Raw genomic sequence first — 16,123 nt, 5'->3', positions numbered from 1 at the left:
ATCTCAACCAAAGGCGTGCCCACACAAAATGCCACAGATTTCCACTCGAAGCTAATTTCAATCCCTATCCAATCGTTTTCGCTCTCGGTGGCCCGAAAATGTATGACGATTTCTCACAAAATTAAGCCCGGAAATGAATCCAATTTAACATTCGCCACCGTCCGTGCACGAGGACCAAACCATCTGCCCTTCTCCCAAACCGCGGACCACCGAATGAGCATCGAATCGAACAAAAGAGGAAATTAAACGCCCACAGCCCATTAAACAACACTTACCTCGCTGCGTGTCGGCCGCCCTTAACTCAGCGGATATCCGATTAACTACTTTCCTCCGAGAGCGTACCGCATCGGTAGCGGAACACTGGCTCACCGGCCAGCCAAGCCCACCGGTTCAGATTTGCCGTACGTTCGACTTCATTGTGGGAAAGCATATTTTTTCAACACAGCCCAGGTCAATACCGACCTGGCCCGGGAAATGGACGATCAGCTGAGATTTTTGCTGGTGAAATGTTGCCAAAAATGTTGCTGTTGCACATTCCAGGAAACCCGAGCGGTGAGTACGGGACGGTTGCTTTCGGGTACCAGCGCCAGCTATGCTCACACCAACGCACCGCAAGCACTGCAGGCACTACGGTACGACACTAACGAACGAACGTCACGGTACGGTGCAGCTCGAGTGAAGTGCAATAACTTTGCTCCCAAGCTGCACTGAATCATGTTCACTGACCTCATAAATCACGGCCAATTTCCGGTGCAGCTCCGAGGTGATGCGGTGGAGTCTCTTTGGTACCGCAGACGTTCCATTCCGCTTTGGAATGCTCACCGGTCATCCACAAACCATGCGAGATGATGAGCTAAGAGTAATGATTTTGGGACCGGCTTTTGTTTTCCCCGACACCTTTAACACGTGGTTGAAGACGATGTGGAGTTCTTTCCGTTCTTTCTACGAGCGTCGAGGGTTTAATTATGTTTAAATCGATAGCAGACCACAAGAAGAGGCTCTGATAAAATTCATCTAATATCTACAGTACACAAATCCATACAGCACAGTTCACCACTAGAACAAACCACCGAAACCAAGACATGTCCTACCGCGCTCCAGATATCAACAGATCGTCAATCCTTCGTCAAGACTGATGAGCAAATTAATAATCCCGACCGATTGTAACACCAGATAGCTCATCTCATCATCATCATCACCGTCATCGCCTGTCGTGTTTGCACGATATCGCTTTCCCGTCTTACAAACCAGCTCCGGCTCGATTGCACGGAAACCATCATCGCGATAATTGACGCCATACCGCCGTCAACAGCAGCAGCAGTAGCAGTGGTATCGATATTTTCTTGCCTGTCGGTATCGGTTATCACTTTCCGTGCTGCGGATGGGAGCTAAATGCGCAACGCTTCTCCGTTGTTCGAGTGTTTGTGTTTATATCCTCGCCTGTTTTTCACGCCGCTTCTTCGACGAACCAGCAACACGCCTAAAGTTAGGCAACACGCTTTACGTCTTAGCTTTTCTAGCCGTAACGCTTTTTCACACGGTAAACGTCAGAAGCGGCGGCGACGATGATCGTTTCTTAGCGCCCTTTTTGTTTGAAACATCTTTAATCGGATTAGGTTTTCATTATTGCATTAATTATTCACTTTCACAATCGCTTCAAGGCTTCGTTTGAAACACCCGGAACACGTTGGTGAGAGATGAGACACGGTGAGGTTTCGTTTGTTTCTTAGTCGCCCTACCGATCGATAGTAATCGGAACCCGTTCCGATTCTGGAACATGATGCCGCACGATAAACGGTTCGTTGAAGTGCGTGAAATATTTATTTTTTCGACATTCTCCCCGTCCAAGACATTTCACAAACGCGCACGTTAAGCAAAATTGCTTACCCCTCTTCACAGTAATAAACTCCCTGCTTTCTGCTACCACTTTGTTCGCATTACTATGCAAAAGACACGACCGAGCTTTGTTATTACCGCCCCCGAAATTCTGCAGATGACTCTATCAGATGTCAATCTGGTAGGTTCTCCACTCCCGGCATCCCGGAACAGTTGCCACAAACAAAAGCAAAATGACAGCAATCTGTCCATTATCTCACGACCGGTCGCGTTTACTCATTGTCAATCTGAACTGTTTCGCCATCTGCTCGCCCGGCAAACAGATCCGGCCAGATGGCCCCCGGGAAAACGAGAAAAAGCATCCCTCGCGTGCCACGGCCGGTGGAAGGTATGGAGATGAAGCGCACAAATCTCTACTATGAATAATTAATCATCTTTATGTGCTGTATGGCGAGGCCATTCGTCACTTTCGTACCCGTGTGTGAGTGTGCACGTGCGCGCGTGTGTGTGTGTTTGCTTTGCGCGTGTATTTATGTTTATCTCACACGCGGTCTGTTTCGATTTTTCTTTTCGCCTATCACTTGCGCACACACAAAACAGGGCCCTACGTACAATCGAAGGGCACTGGGAAAATATGCACGGATATTGTACGACGACGTGGCTACGAAGGCTCTGGCAGTTCCAGGAGATTGAACCAGTCGCAGAGTAAACTAACCTCTTCACCAACGTTACACTAACCCCTACCTAGGGCAACCCCCATAACGGCAAACCCATCGCAAAACATCGAACCCCGATCGAGCGCAGAACGTGAAAACGCAACACATACGATTCACCCGCGGACGCACAAAACACATCCGCCCGGAACGAGCGACACGTTGGAACTGGAGCTTTCCCCCGCGAGTTCGAGATGCAACGCACGAACCGACCGAACATACAAGTCGTCACGAAGCGGCGAAATCGGCAACGGCACCCGAACCACATTCGTACCGAAGGAAACCACCGAGGAAAACTGTCCGGAAAACAGTCTGGTCACTCAATCCGAACTCAATCGGTCGGTGGTCGGTGTTACACGAGGCGGAATAGCGTTGTAAAAAGTTTTCCTTCAGAGAACAGATGAGTGTCCTTCACTCATCGCATGCAAGTCACTCGGCAGGTGCACAAACAAAGACCGAAATTCACCGTAACATCCTCCTACGTAAAGTCTGATTTTTCTCACTGTGAAAAGATCTTTCAGTGAGCAGTGAGGTATGTATCTCACCCTCATCGCAGCATCCTTGCTCACCGATTAGGAAATGGAGCCGTAGGCAAGCAGCGATGATATCATTTGATCCACAGTTTACATCGGAATGGTGAAAAATCTGAATTTGATTTTTTTTTTTTTGGATAGGAAAATTTTTCATCAGAAATTTAATAAATATTTTTACACTAGCTCCTGCCGTGTGCTGAGTTGCATTTTTCTAGCTGAGTTTTTGGGAGTAAGGTTCATACCGGTAGATGAGAAACTTGTAACTCAACCTGTTTTTTTGTTTTGCTTGTTGTTGTTTTCATACATTAAATGGTAGATTCCTCGAATCATTTCCCTTCATTGGCATTCAAAACACCGGAGTTTCCTTGAGCTCATGGCTTTTGTTGGAAATGTCCATTGAGGTTATTGATGTTACACACCGAATATCGAATATTTATTACATCAAATAGTGGGGAACTTGGCAGGCTTTTCTTTTTTCACATGTTTCCATATCTCAATTTCACAGAATCGAATATGAAATTTTCATTTCTGGCATTAGTCGATGATTGATATGAGTAAGCAGTAGTTTACATAGAATACAAGCTCTCGTCTCATTTCGTATCTCACATCATTGTACTTGTTTACAATTAACTTCAATGTACGTAATGTTTCTAATTAAACAACACCTACTTCATTTTCAACATTGTCTTAAAGTGTGGTCGCGGCAAATCTTTTCCCGCTTTGAAAATGACACAAAGTAATACCTTCAGCCACATGCTTAACTACCCGGAATTTAGTTCCACTGTACCACCTAAGGCACAGACGGGAGCAGCAACATGCACCCTGTTTTTTTTTTTACCTATTCGCGTACCCAGTAGCGCTTTGTTACCGTTGTGCATATTCCCCAAAGAAAATAAATCGTAAAAACTCTTTTAACTTCTGCTTTCACAATCCTCCTCCACCGCCATTCGCCACTCACGCTGGTTACGGCGTGCAGTTGACTAGGATTTTACGATTTTCTTCTGGTTTGTGAAATGCTCTCATTTGGTCCACACTCACCACAATCACAGCCACCGAAAGCGTCCGTTGCACTTTTTGACCGGGGCAGGGCACTCTTCGTTTGAAGAGTTTGTAATGCCCCCGCGGACAAGGAATGCTCATCGGAACCATAAACTTGAAGCATATGGGGTGGATATATGTGTGAGGTAGTCTGAGTTTTTCTGTGGAGGTACTCTGCCATACTTCCGGGTGGAAATGCTTACCCTCGAGATATGGCACAGGGTAAGACACAACACGAAAAAGTATCTCAAAAAAAAAATAATCAAACGAAAAAGCAGGTGTTGTTCAGTTTGGGAATGGATTGAGGATTTTGTTATTTGATTACTGATACTTTCATGTGACTTCTCTTCTGAAACGTTTCTTTATTTAACTCTGGTTTAAACATTTGATGGAAAATTAGTATTCGATCTTAAATTAAATTCTTCTTAGATCGCAAAGCACATATTTTCACAAATCCTTCAAAATGCATAACCTCCTTGTTCCATTTTATTTAATCGTGAAATCAGCTTTCACACCTACCTCCATTGGTGTTAAACAGACAATAACTCACGAATGATCACATCGTTTTTACGGAAAATTACTTGAACAAGATCTCCATCTCCACAGACAATATGTTGACTTCCAAAAACCATTACCGCCGGCAGCATACCTGCATGAACGCACACTCGGCAGTGCGCTGAAAATAAATCGTTCCCCAGGCGTGCCGGTGAAGTGAAATAATGGCTCATAATAATCGCATTACTTTCACCGCTGAGAGATGGGAATTAAAAATATATACGTATCGGCAGACGTAAGCAAAACGTCTCCACATATTTTTTCCTGGTAGGTTGGGGAATTGTACATCCTCCTACTGACGGGTTTTATTATTTCCTCGTACACCCACACCACTATTGTTTCCGATGGTTTGACAACCATTTGCGGTGTTTAACGCTCTTGAATAACTGTTCACGATAAGTAGCGATGATGACAAAAAAACACTTACTGTGAGGGAAGATTTTTTTTTACGTTTTATATTATACAAAAGCTCTTCAAGAATATTAAGAGATGATAACAAAAAAACAGATAAGAAAACAACAACATTATACGTTTTACGTTGCATTTTATTGACCTTTATTTATATATTTATGCGTTATATACCTGTAGCCGGATAGTTAGTCCTGCGTACGGAGGATTGGTATGGATAGGATTTTGGACCGGCGGACTTGTCGTGTGAAGACAGCACATCTACCATCGCCCACTGGGCGGTCCCTTTCTACCATTACTAAACCTTTAGTCTACTAAAATTCATTTTATGTGTCGTATTAGCTTCAGATCTTGTGAAAATTTCTGGAAGTATAGGAACAATGTGTTAAAAATAACTGCTGCAATTCTAAATCAAAACCATTCACAACATGCGTCCATTTTGTTTTTGTCTATCCTCCAAAGCTTTATCCATCAATAGCTTATGTTTATACTGTCTTTCCTTCCAGCTTGTGCATCTTCATCCTTAACTCTCTAAATCCCGCTTGATCTTTTCGCTCACTTAAACTTCATTGAGAGCGCCATGCTCCCCGGGGTCGCTTCCTGCATCAGGAAAGGATCATCCCTGCCACCCGGTTCTCAGGGTGACTTTTAATCTCGAAACAACCATCCATTTCCCTGGACGGGAATTAGACTCGTGCTCTGCACCACCGCCCTTATAGCCCTCGCTACCGGCTGGCTGGCAGGAGGAGCGCAAAAGTTTATCCACTATTAAAAAACTTAATAAAAGCGAAAGAGACCAGCTACGGCCAAGCGCAGTAATGCTATGTACATTAATGGGAATTGATGAATGACATTTTTATGGAGGACTTCACCAAACCACTTCGCAGACCTGGTTCCGCCTTGCTCGTTCCGCACGGGCGCTGTGCTTCTCTCACTTGTATGGTTGTTGTTGTGCTGTTTTTTTTTTTTACAAAGCCTCCACTTGTTCCAAACTCCCAACAAAAACGGGACCACCACAGCGAGTCTGGTGACCATTAAGACGGAAGCGGTCGGAAGCGATTTGAGAAAGTTTTTTCTTCCCCCAATCTATCCTCCCGGATGCGGGTGGACAAAGCAGCAAAATCGCTTCGATGTACACTTTTGCATGGTGTTTGGTTTTATTTTTCTTTCCACCTCCCTAATACTCTGCAAACCGTTCCCTTTGCCAGTGCTCTCCGGTCGCTCCCTCGGATGCCTGACGCCTCAGTGTGGGATGCCTTTCTTGATTGCTGTTTTTCTTCAACCTCATTCGGACCGCTTGTTGGTTCCCTTGTTGCTACTAAAGACATTAAAAATATGTTCATTTCCCTTCGCTTACCTGCGTGTTTGCCCAGACCCTCGCCCTGAGTTGCACAAGACCGGGACATTTCCTGGTCAAAGCTGCCCGGGGAACTGCCGGCATATAATGCGGCTGAGCCAAGCGGCACACGATTGTGAGCTGCATTCCACAAATGCTTCCCAGGGAAGATCTAAACCGGCCAGAAGTACTCCCCCAGAATTATGTATATGGAGAGTCTCGATTGCAAAGGATTTGTTTTCGTGCTCCCGGTGTGGCGTATATTTGTGCGAATAAGCAGCACAAAGCTCTGCGCTTGGCCGGTTCCAAAAACCGGGATGGGATGAGGGTGGAAAAATACGGAACTAATTAAATTTTATGCTTTTTAAATAGAAAGTTTCCGTAAAACCCGTACGATTCCCGGACGGCCCGGAACGGCAATACACTCCCCGAGGCACTGGAGTGCTAAACTTTATAGACAGTTGAATGCTCTGTGTAGGTGTGGGCGATATTATAAAGAATATCTCTGAAGAATACGGAACGATGGTTTCGATAGTAAATTGAAGTTTCAAAATAATAGTAATACAACTGTTTAGTATTCTTAAATTCAATAATTAAGCTTGTTTAAACTTGAAGGGAACCTCAATGGAACCTAGTGGCCGACATACCATCTTGTACACATACCGATTCCTTTAATTACCCTGACGAATCAATCCAAATCAGTCATTGACAGTTCCGTGAAGCGCAACCATGGATCGATACTATTACATGCCTTGGCTTCCGTCTTCCAATCCTGTCGACCGAGAATATCAGGAAATCATTAGACGCAGGGATACCTAAATTACCAACTCCTGTGCCCTTCAACGGCTGTTAACTAGCGATCGTTCAAAGTACATCTGTTGGTATTTGCAAATAAAAAGAAAAACAACGCATTCAGGAACAAAGGACCTCCCCAACGGTCGTTTCATTGCGTGGCAGCCGGAAAACACCTTTCATTGGATTTTATTCCCCTCTACTTCGGCAACCCATTTCACGTCCGCCTTCACTTTGATGGAAAACCTTCACACTGCCTGCCAGCGCGTGTACCGCGACGGTACACAAATTCCTTCACCATCAACCATTCAGCCCCAGCCAGTGTCCCAGTTGGCAGTTTATTTTATTGTTATTTCCACCAATCTTTTACTTCGGTTCCTTTTTCTCAACGCCTCAGCCGGGTTGCCGGGGTTTTCATTTTTTCTACGGTCCCTATTTCATTTTGTTTTCCTGCAGACCCACGTGTTTGTTCGTTGCTTGGGACAGTCCTTCGCATCTTTCACGGCAGAGAAAAAAACCGGATTGAGCAATAAAAAAGACGAACAACATCTCAACCTCTCGGTGCCATTTTCACTTTCCCTCTCGGTCGCGGATGCGCTGGCCCATCAAAACGACGACGCTCCTTTTTCACACCGCCTAGAAGATTTTTCTCCATCCACCGAGACCGATGGCTCATTCAGCAGCAAACGAAAACACACAACAGGAACATGAAACGAACCCTTACTAGCGTGCCGAGTTCTGGAGAAATGCGTACCCAAAACGGGTGAGTGGATGACGGTGGAAAATGAACCAGTTATTTTCACGCCCTTGACTTTACCCAATTCGTCACCGGTGTGGGTCCTTTAATGGGATGGGGCTCAGCGAACGAAAGCAGCCAGTTCAGGGTGGTTCACGGTCGAGATTTTTCCCCCGGTTTTTTTTTTCTGCCATAGCTTCAGATCACCGTTTTTTATGGCAATTTTAATTTTATCTCTCGTTTTCCGATAAGATAAAAGTGTACAAGCGGGTGGTTTTTGGGTTCTCGTAATATGGCGTTCAAGCGCAAATGGGGCGATGAAAATGGTCTTACACTTACAAATCTCATCCGAAACCGATCTCATGCTCCCATACATGATCGCTCACTTTACCGCTTTCACGGCCCACTCACGATGGTTTTGTGAAGAGGGATAGATGGTTTGGAAAATACCTACACCGAACACCATTTATGGGGCACACACAATCGGAACAGGAGAGTCAAATTTGTGAGCCAAAAACCCACCTAGTCGCATGGTCGCATGGAAGAAAGTATCGCAAATAAAATAAGAAAATAAAACCCATCGCGCTTGTATGCGTCTGTCGTGAAATGTACGTAATGTGTGAAAATGTGGCTTGGATTGGAAATGGTTCATAAAAATGTTGCCACCATCCGGTACGGTTTATCTGTTTATCGGGACAGTACGAGATCCTAAGGAAGCAAGGTTCGTGAAACGGTCGGAAGACCAATTTTACGGCCTCGTTCGGCAGTTTAACAGGGTTTTGATACTATCGTTTTGGGCAGAAGGGTTTCGGAACTGGGCATTCACCACCGTTGGAACGAGTCTTTGATGGTACAACATTTAGGAAAGCAATCGCGTTTACTATTTGAAATTAAACTATATGTCATGTTGGTTCTATTGCTCTATTCCGTCCGGTCATTTGCACGATGTTGCTAGTACGGTTCCTAAAACGGCACTAAATGTGGTGATCAGCGTAATAGGAGGTAAACATTTATTGTATTTTAATTGATAATTTAAATACTTTCAACTGCTTCAACCATTCAAAAAAAATAAAAAAAGCATTTTTTATAATTTGATGTACATCCACTAAGGAAATTTAGACCCTGTTTGACATTTCAATAAATTAAATCTAAGTTTGAGTAAACCCCAAACTCTCATTCTTTGGATTCGTTATGATTTACTGCGCCCTTTCATTTATTCGAATTTACATGTGCTTAGGGTAAATAACGATACAAATGCTATTTAATTTTAATGGAAATATGAAAATAATCAGCAAAAACATGCGACAAATATCTAATAATAATATAGTCTTTCGCGTATGTTTGTGTTTAACAGTACAAAAAGCGGATACATATTTCGTCTAATATCTATTTATTTATTTATTATAATTATAACAGCGGTATAGAGTCCAAATTCCTCAAGGCATTTCCTCCTTGGCTATTGCCTTATCCAGGGCATGATCGGTTATTCGGGTTCAACCATACTGTTAACATGGAAAGACTCATAACTTATTGTTAGTAATCATGCGAGTGAGAATGTTGAAACCTCTACTGAAGTATCGCAAACCTAGTTGATGGTGAGGATCTGCCTTCGGAGGTGATCTTAACTGATTTTGAGTGATGTGCTTCATAAAGGTGTCCTACGTGATCTTCAGTGGCATCCTTTACTCTCAATAACCTTTGTGCCTATGTCTTAGCTTCTTAAACAGTGATGTTCTGTCTTTAGTTATCTGTTTGTGACTAAAATTTTATTTACAATAATCCCAGTTGAGATTGACAACCAGACCTGACCAGTTAGTGAGTTGTGTACAAATATCGTATTCTTTAACACGCTGGACACACATTTCATTTATTTTTTTTATCCTTCCTACTTGAAACAATTATAAATGCTGTCTAAATAAATAATATTTAATTCCAACTTATCTAAATTAGTCTACTTGTACCTTAAGTACAGCATAACTTTACGCCAACGATAACATAAAGCCTGTTGCCAACATTTCCAAACGCTTCTTCCATTACCATAAATCATTCTCCTAAACTAGTAGTTTCATTATTTAAAGCAAAATTGCACACATTTACTTTATTGTTGGTATTAGTCACGCCAGTGCGCTTCTACTTCTGGAAAATATATCCAATAACAAGCGATGGACACTTTGCAACCGAAAAACCGCCCACCACGAGTTCAGTACGAAGACGTCAGAGTTTCGAAGGAGAAAAATTACAGCCGATTTCTGTGGAACCGAACGTCAAGTGAAAACTGTCCCACAAATGCCTCTAAGGAATCGTGGCGTAAAACTTTACCCATGCCCAAGCGCTTGGGAAACTTTCTATTTTTGTTTATTTTCTTTTCCTCCCAGCTATCGGGAGGCCAAATTTCAACCCACCTACCCCCATGGGAACAATGCCTAATCGATTTTCGCTGTCGGCGGAAGTGACGTTTGCCGCAACAAGCGACTAAACTTTGCTTTCGGCTAGTTGAAGTTATTTTCATTTTTGCGACCCGCCTACAGCGAACGTTATTTTTCCGATTTTGATCCGTATACCGACCGCAACGGGGCTAAAACTGAACTTGTGCTGATTGCCGTTGCTCATCAAAGTGCCAAACGACTCGCCCCACCATAGACTGTCCCTGTGCCGGCGACAAAACAGCCCGGGTTTTTCACCATTCTGTTTCCTCGCTGGCATCACTACCATTATTATGGACAGTTCCACTTATTCTCAATTTAATTCCCTCGTTTCGATCGATCCCGTGCGTCCTGCTCTCGGCCCAAAAGATCATTGAACAAAGCACACAAAAAACCACGATGGCAACAAAACACTTACGCAGCTTGCCAATCCAAAATTGGCTACATGGACGCATGTTCCGCCATTAACGGTGAGCAATTATTGAATTGGCTGCAATCAAACGTGCGGCCATAAATTTCCAAGAGGCTCACTTGCAAAACCAGCCCCAACCGTCCATCCCTGGCCGGTCTGCGTGATTTTGTTATTGCCTTCACGCCGCTCCAGTTCCTCCAGTTCCCGCCTGTGGAAAAAAGCCATAAAAATAACGCATCGATACTGACCCAACAGGATGGAAACGATACCGAAAATGGCAAAACACGAGACTCACTGTTCGTGGAATCAATCCCATCATAAATCGTTTCTCTTGCCCCGGGCTGGCTGCAGAAATACTCATTGCCCATTAGTATATGACCTCCAAACGATTTGTGCCGCGACTTCTCTGTACGGATGTGCCACACAAAAAAAAAACCGAGAGCATTGATCTTTGCAAGTAATGCCTTTCAATGTCCTGTTTTGGTATCCGATTCGGTATTTTTCGTCAGCGTGTTTCGCTTTATTTCCGGTGCACGATAATTAACAACATATTTTCGCTTGTCAAATCACTTTTGCCCATTTGTACACCTGCCCCGGGACACTAAAGCTCGGCGGTGCCCACGATCATGGCGAAACGGTGACAGTTTGCAGCACGTGCAACAGCACTTGTAATTCTATTTTCCGCGTTGCCTTCGGATAATTTTCCCCATGGAACCCACCCATCCGGAACATCCTGACTTAGAATGGGGTCATGAGAAAGGGAAGTACACCTTTTAGCGGCATGGCGTTGCAGTGTGTGGGCGATTTTTTACGACGCAACATGACGCCGTAAAGCTGTGGTTCGATACTCCCGTTCCAGTTGGCATGGTGTCGAATACGGTGTGCGTACGCACTCACTGACACATTGCCCACGTTAGCCAGCAGCACGAGCATCACAGCGTGTGTATTTCGGCGGCTCTGTATCCTCACATGCCGCACATTACCGGGGCCATTATTTTCCTATTAAAAATGTAACTAGACCCCCTCCCAAATGAGTATCTAATACCCACCTTCGACAGGCTGCCGGGCAGTGTCCAAGGACGTGGAACGTGATCCAAGCCATCTCCGATATGATGGGCATTAATATTTCATACGCTGGACACAGGTCGTTGAGTCGCTGCTTCGGAAATGGTTAAAGATGCAGTTAACAGCAGAAAAGCGTCCCTTACTCCAACCACAACCAGTCCTTTAAGTTCCCCGTCTCCCTGAGGTTGACTGTGTATCGCATTAACAAAAAAACCCCAAACAAGCTCTGCCATGTTGTGTGGTTTTCATGTGATGAGCATGTGTGATAATGACGAGCAGTGAAAGGACTTTAGCGGAAGCATATGTTGCATGTGTTTTAGTGGGATCGTGTGAATGGGCACGTGACGTAGGAATCAAGAATGATGTACTGGAAGTATGGCATTCCTTGGGAAGACGCTGGAGATGTTTTTGTGGCAATGCTTCAATTGTTAAATGATTAGTGAAAGTATAATAAATTCTTACCAATTGCTTTTAAGTTAGTTTAACTAAATGTTTTAGAAATTATGACTACAAAATAAGATTATGGTACAGTCAAATATGATAGTGGTTGATCGTTCTGAAGGAAAACTGCATCGAATATTGATTAACAAATTATTCAAATTAGGTAAGCACTAGTAACTTTAAAAGACTTCAGCAAATTTTAAAGACAAACTTGAATTGCTTTAAATTACTGGTAACCATATGTAGGATAAACTTCAGATTAGTTTGGAGATATTTGCTTCTATTAGTGCTACTATGAGTAAGTTTGAGTACTTACTTACCTACTTACTTACTTATTCGGCTCATCAACCGCTTCGCGGTCTTGACCTGCTGAAGGAGTCCTCTAAATCGTTCACAATCGAGCGACTTCGTCTGCCAATCCATTATCCCGGCCTTTCTGGGGGACGCATCAACGCTATCACTCCATCTCAGTTTGGGCCTACTACGCCTCCTCTGTTCATGTGGACGACTTAACAGGATTTTACGGGCGTGCTCGTCCTGTGTTATTCTCATGACGTGACCAGCCCACCGGAGTCTGGCAAGTCTAATCCGTTGTACGACCATAAGTTCGCCGTACAGCTCATAGAGCTCGTCATTGTAGCGGCTTCTCCATTGTCCTTTCACACATACGGGACCAAAAATCTTTCTGAGCACGCACATTTTGAGAACGAGCTACAATGTAATTGAAACTATTCATCTGAATAGCCTGCATGTGAGTCTACTAGTCACAATCCTCAAAATCAACTTGTCCTATCCGCCAGAGATGTGCGCTCATTGAGAAATCCTAAATAAGGCTTAAGAATAGACATCATTCAAGATCTCCAGAGATGTCATGTAAGGAAAGCTTTCCTCCAGAGAAGGAACTTGAGCAGGGAATATTATATTAAATAAAATCATAAATATATTTCCAAAATCTTCGGATTGTCGACCAATAGCAAACGCTCTGTCTATTTTCACATGGTTTAAGTCTCCAAAAACCTTAAAACCGCGGACATCTTAACCACGACAATCGAATTCCATGGTGCGTAAAGAGTACTCCGCATGACCTACTGCAGAACCCACCCGATTTGACAATCCAAGGAATCTTTTGCACTGTTTCTATGGTACGTAAAGCGTACTCCGCATGGCCTACTATAGCACCCACCCGATTTGACAATCCAAGGAATCTTTTGCATTGTTTTGTTTCTTTTCGCATTCAGTCATTTCTGCACCTTGGTGCCACTGGTCAAAACCACGTTTTCAAATTATTTGTCTAAAAATTTCGTCGGCCCTTACGGCATGGCGATCGTGTTACAGTTTTGTCACGCTCAGCTTGTTAAATTTCATCTACTTTTGCTCGGTAACCATCAAAGGCTGCTGTTTACGTCACTGATGGTTGGCTTGAGCACTGCAACCGCGCACTGGCAATCTATACGGCATCCAACGCTGATGGATCATTTGCACGAAAACTTGCGCTCCTTTCCGGTCGAAATTTCATTCGGCGCGTTGGCACTCGTCTCCATCGGGGCACTGCTATCGTACGGGCTTTACCGGCACCAACTGTGTGGCAGAGACCGCCGTGCAAGAGCTGGGATTCGGCAACGCTACATTGACTACATCGTGCTTTGTCTGATGGTAGCCGTATCCAATGCCGCCCGCCAACATCTGCACTGCCCGGACAAGGAAGGACTCGGCCTGCCGCAGCTCGAAGGATACCGGCGTGACATTGAGGACGCCATCGCTCGCTTTCGAGCAAGTTCGAGAAAATTGTTCCAGGAACCGCCACTAACACTTGCCAGCTCGAACGCCTTTCTCGAACGCTATTTCCGGCTCGATGATGAACGGTTCGGAGAGGAAATTCTAGCACTGAAACGGTACGCATCTGTCGCTACTCTTCGATATTTTCTAATCGGTTCTGAAAAAAAGAAGTTCATTAATTTGGACCAATCTACCTTTATCTGGCATGGTGGCTGTTTCTTGCACGGACACAATTGGCAAACTATTCTAACTTCCTTTTATCATTTTTTTCTGTTCATACCATTCCCATTCGATAGAGACTTCGGATCGCTCATGAACGTGCCGGCCATCAAAGGACTGCTAAACCAATAAGCTCCGTACGGAGAGAGCTCTCGAGTTCCAAAGAAAGGAACCATCCCGGACGTTATCCTTAATGCTGCACCGGCATAAATCCGAACCCGAATCAATTAACAGATTATCAAATAAGCTTGCCGAATGTTTGATTTATGTCCTGCCAGATATTCGGTAGTTTCAAACAGTTCACCATCTATCCATTGGATTTTTTTGCCAATCATCTAGAATCGGATATTGTTTTATGTGCTCGCTTTCATCTGAAATAGAATCAAATGGTCATTTTTGGCACCAGGAAAAAATCCCCCTTCAGGTGCATAATGCGAATTCAATGTACCAGTAACGATCGTGTCGGAAGGAAAATTAAACAGTCACCCGTATCAATCTGTTTGAGCAGTATCAATGCGATTGATTGAAAAATCAAACGTAAGTGCATCAAAAGCGAGATGCGAACAAAATCGTAGTGTTTGCTACTCGTCTATCCAACCATTCTAAAATGCAACAGAACAAGCAATTATCATCAGACAAATCCTACAGGCGCATTTGGAACTATTGGAATGTTTGGAAATTTGTGGAAATTTTTGTATTATACCGGAAGCAGGATGATACTTGAAAGCACATGAGAAGGACTTAATTTTTTTTTAACTAAAACCGATTGGACATTTATTTATTTCAGTTAAGCTAAGTTATCAAATAACTGATTTAAGCTATAAAAAATTATTTCAAAACATTTGTCATAAGTTTTTATTGTTTATTGTCATTATTAAAACATAATTCTTATTACAACTTCAATGACTTGTTGACACCAACACATAGCGCGGTTGAACACTAACGATATTTAAATACAGTTCTCCGAACCGTATCCAGATTGCGTGTAATGAAGCATGTAATTTAGCTCCAGAAAAGACCGGCAGCACACAAAAAAGTCCCATTCGGTCCAGCTGTTTCATCTTTGGGCCTCGACGTGCAAATTGTTTCTTAAATAACAACTAATAACCGTACCAGCTGACCCAGCAAGCCATCCTTGACCCAGAACGCCCAAAAGGGAAGCAAAAAGCAGGAAAAGCTTACAATTCCTTTCCCCTGGTTCTATTCACCATTTTCTTGTACCTAGTAAGCGATGGCTGCATACTAAGACAACGCGAAACGCAAAGCAAACTACTGCCGGACCAGTGCACAAGCCTTGCCGGATGAAATTGACCCACCAAAATGGACACCGACGAGACGCCGCTGCAGACGTGCCTTCTGGTGCTGGACATAATTTTAATTAAAAAACTTTTACTGCTCATTGCACCGAGCATGCCTGCCTTTGGAAGTTTCTTTTTTCTCTCTCTCTCTCGTCTTCATTCCAAGTTTCCGTGGTTGGACGCTGTTCGGTGTCTTCAAAGAGTTATTTAGACGGTGAAGTATTGGTATCACACAGATGGGGCACCATCTTGGGCTTTGATGAAACGGATGGAATGTATTTAGGTGCAATATTTTCGTAGCAAAATACCGGCAGGTAATAGTAAATTAATGGTGTACGATGGGAATAAACGTGGACATAAATTAATGAGACATTATGCAGTTGGGAGCTTTAGTTATTTTCTTCTCATGCAGTTTGTGGGTCTTTTTGGTAATGCAATATTAATCATTTCGCAAATATTGAGCATTAAGCATTTTATTCGGTACTTAGCATATTCACATAAATATCATAAATATATTTAAGTCACCTCCATCGCCTCACACA

At 43.6% G+C, this 16,123-nt stretch overlaps 2 protein-coding genes across 2 annotated transcripts in view; one reads left to right on the top strand and one right to left on the bottom strand.

The window, feature by feature from the left end:
- Positions 1-11,884, bottom strand: part of LOC128712443 (lachesin) — a 97,720-nt gene extending 85,836 nt beyond the window's left edge. Inside the window, exons 1-2 of the mRNA XM_053807336.1 lie at positions 11,832-11,884; positions 10,902-10,990 (exon numbers count right to left, since the gene is read on the bottom strand). Coding sequence (XP_053663311.1) covers positions 10,902-10,990; positions 11,832-11,884 — 142 coding nt within the window. The remainder of the gene's footprint in view (positions 1-10,901; positions 10,991-11,831) is intronic.
- A 1,721-nt stretch (positions 11,885-13,605) lies between these two features.
- On the top strand, positions 13,606-14,415 carry LOC128715109 (uncharacterized). The gene is made up of 2 exons (XM_053809991.1): positions 13,606-14,180; positions 14,361-14,415. The coding sequence occupies exons 1-2, from the start codon at positions 13,606-13,608 to the stop codon at positions 14,413-14,415; spliced, it is 630 nt and encodes a 209-aa protein (XP_053665966.1).
- Positions 14,416-16,123: the final 1,708 nt, after the last annotated feature.

This window comes from Anopheles marshallii, chromosome 3 (assembly GCF_943734725.1).
Source record: "Anopheles marshallii chromosome 3, idAnoMarsDA_429_01, whole genome shotgun sequence".
In the NCBI taxonomy this organism is placed as follows: Eukaryota; Metazoa; Arthropoda; class Insecta; order Diptera; family Culicidae; genus Anopheles; species Anopheles marshallii.
This window is presented reverse-complemented; position numbering and strand designations above follow the sequence as displayed.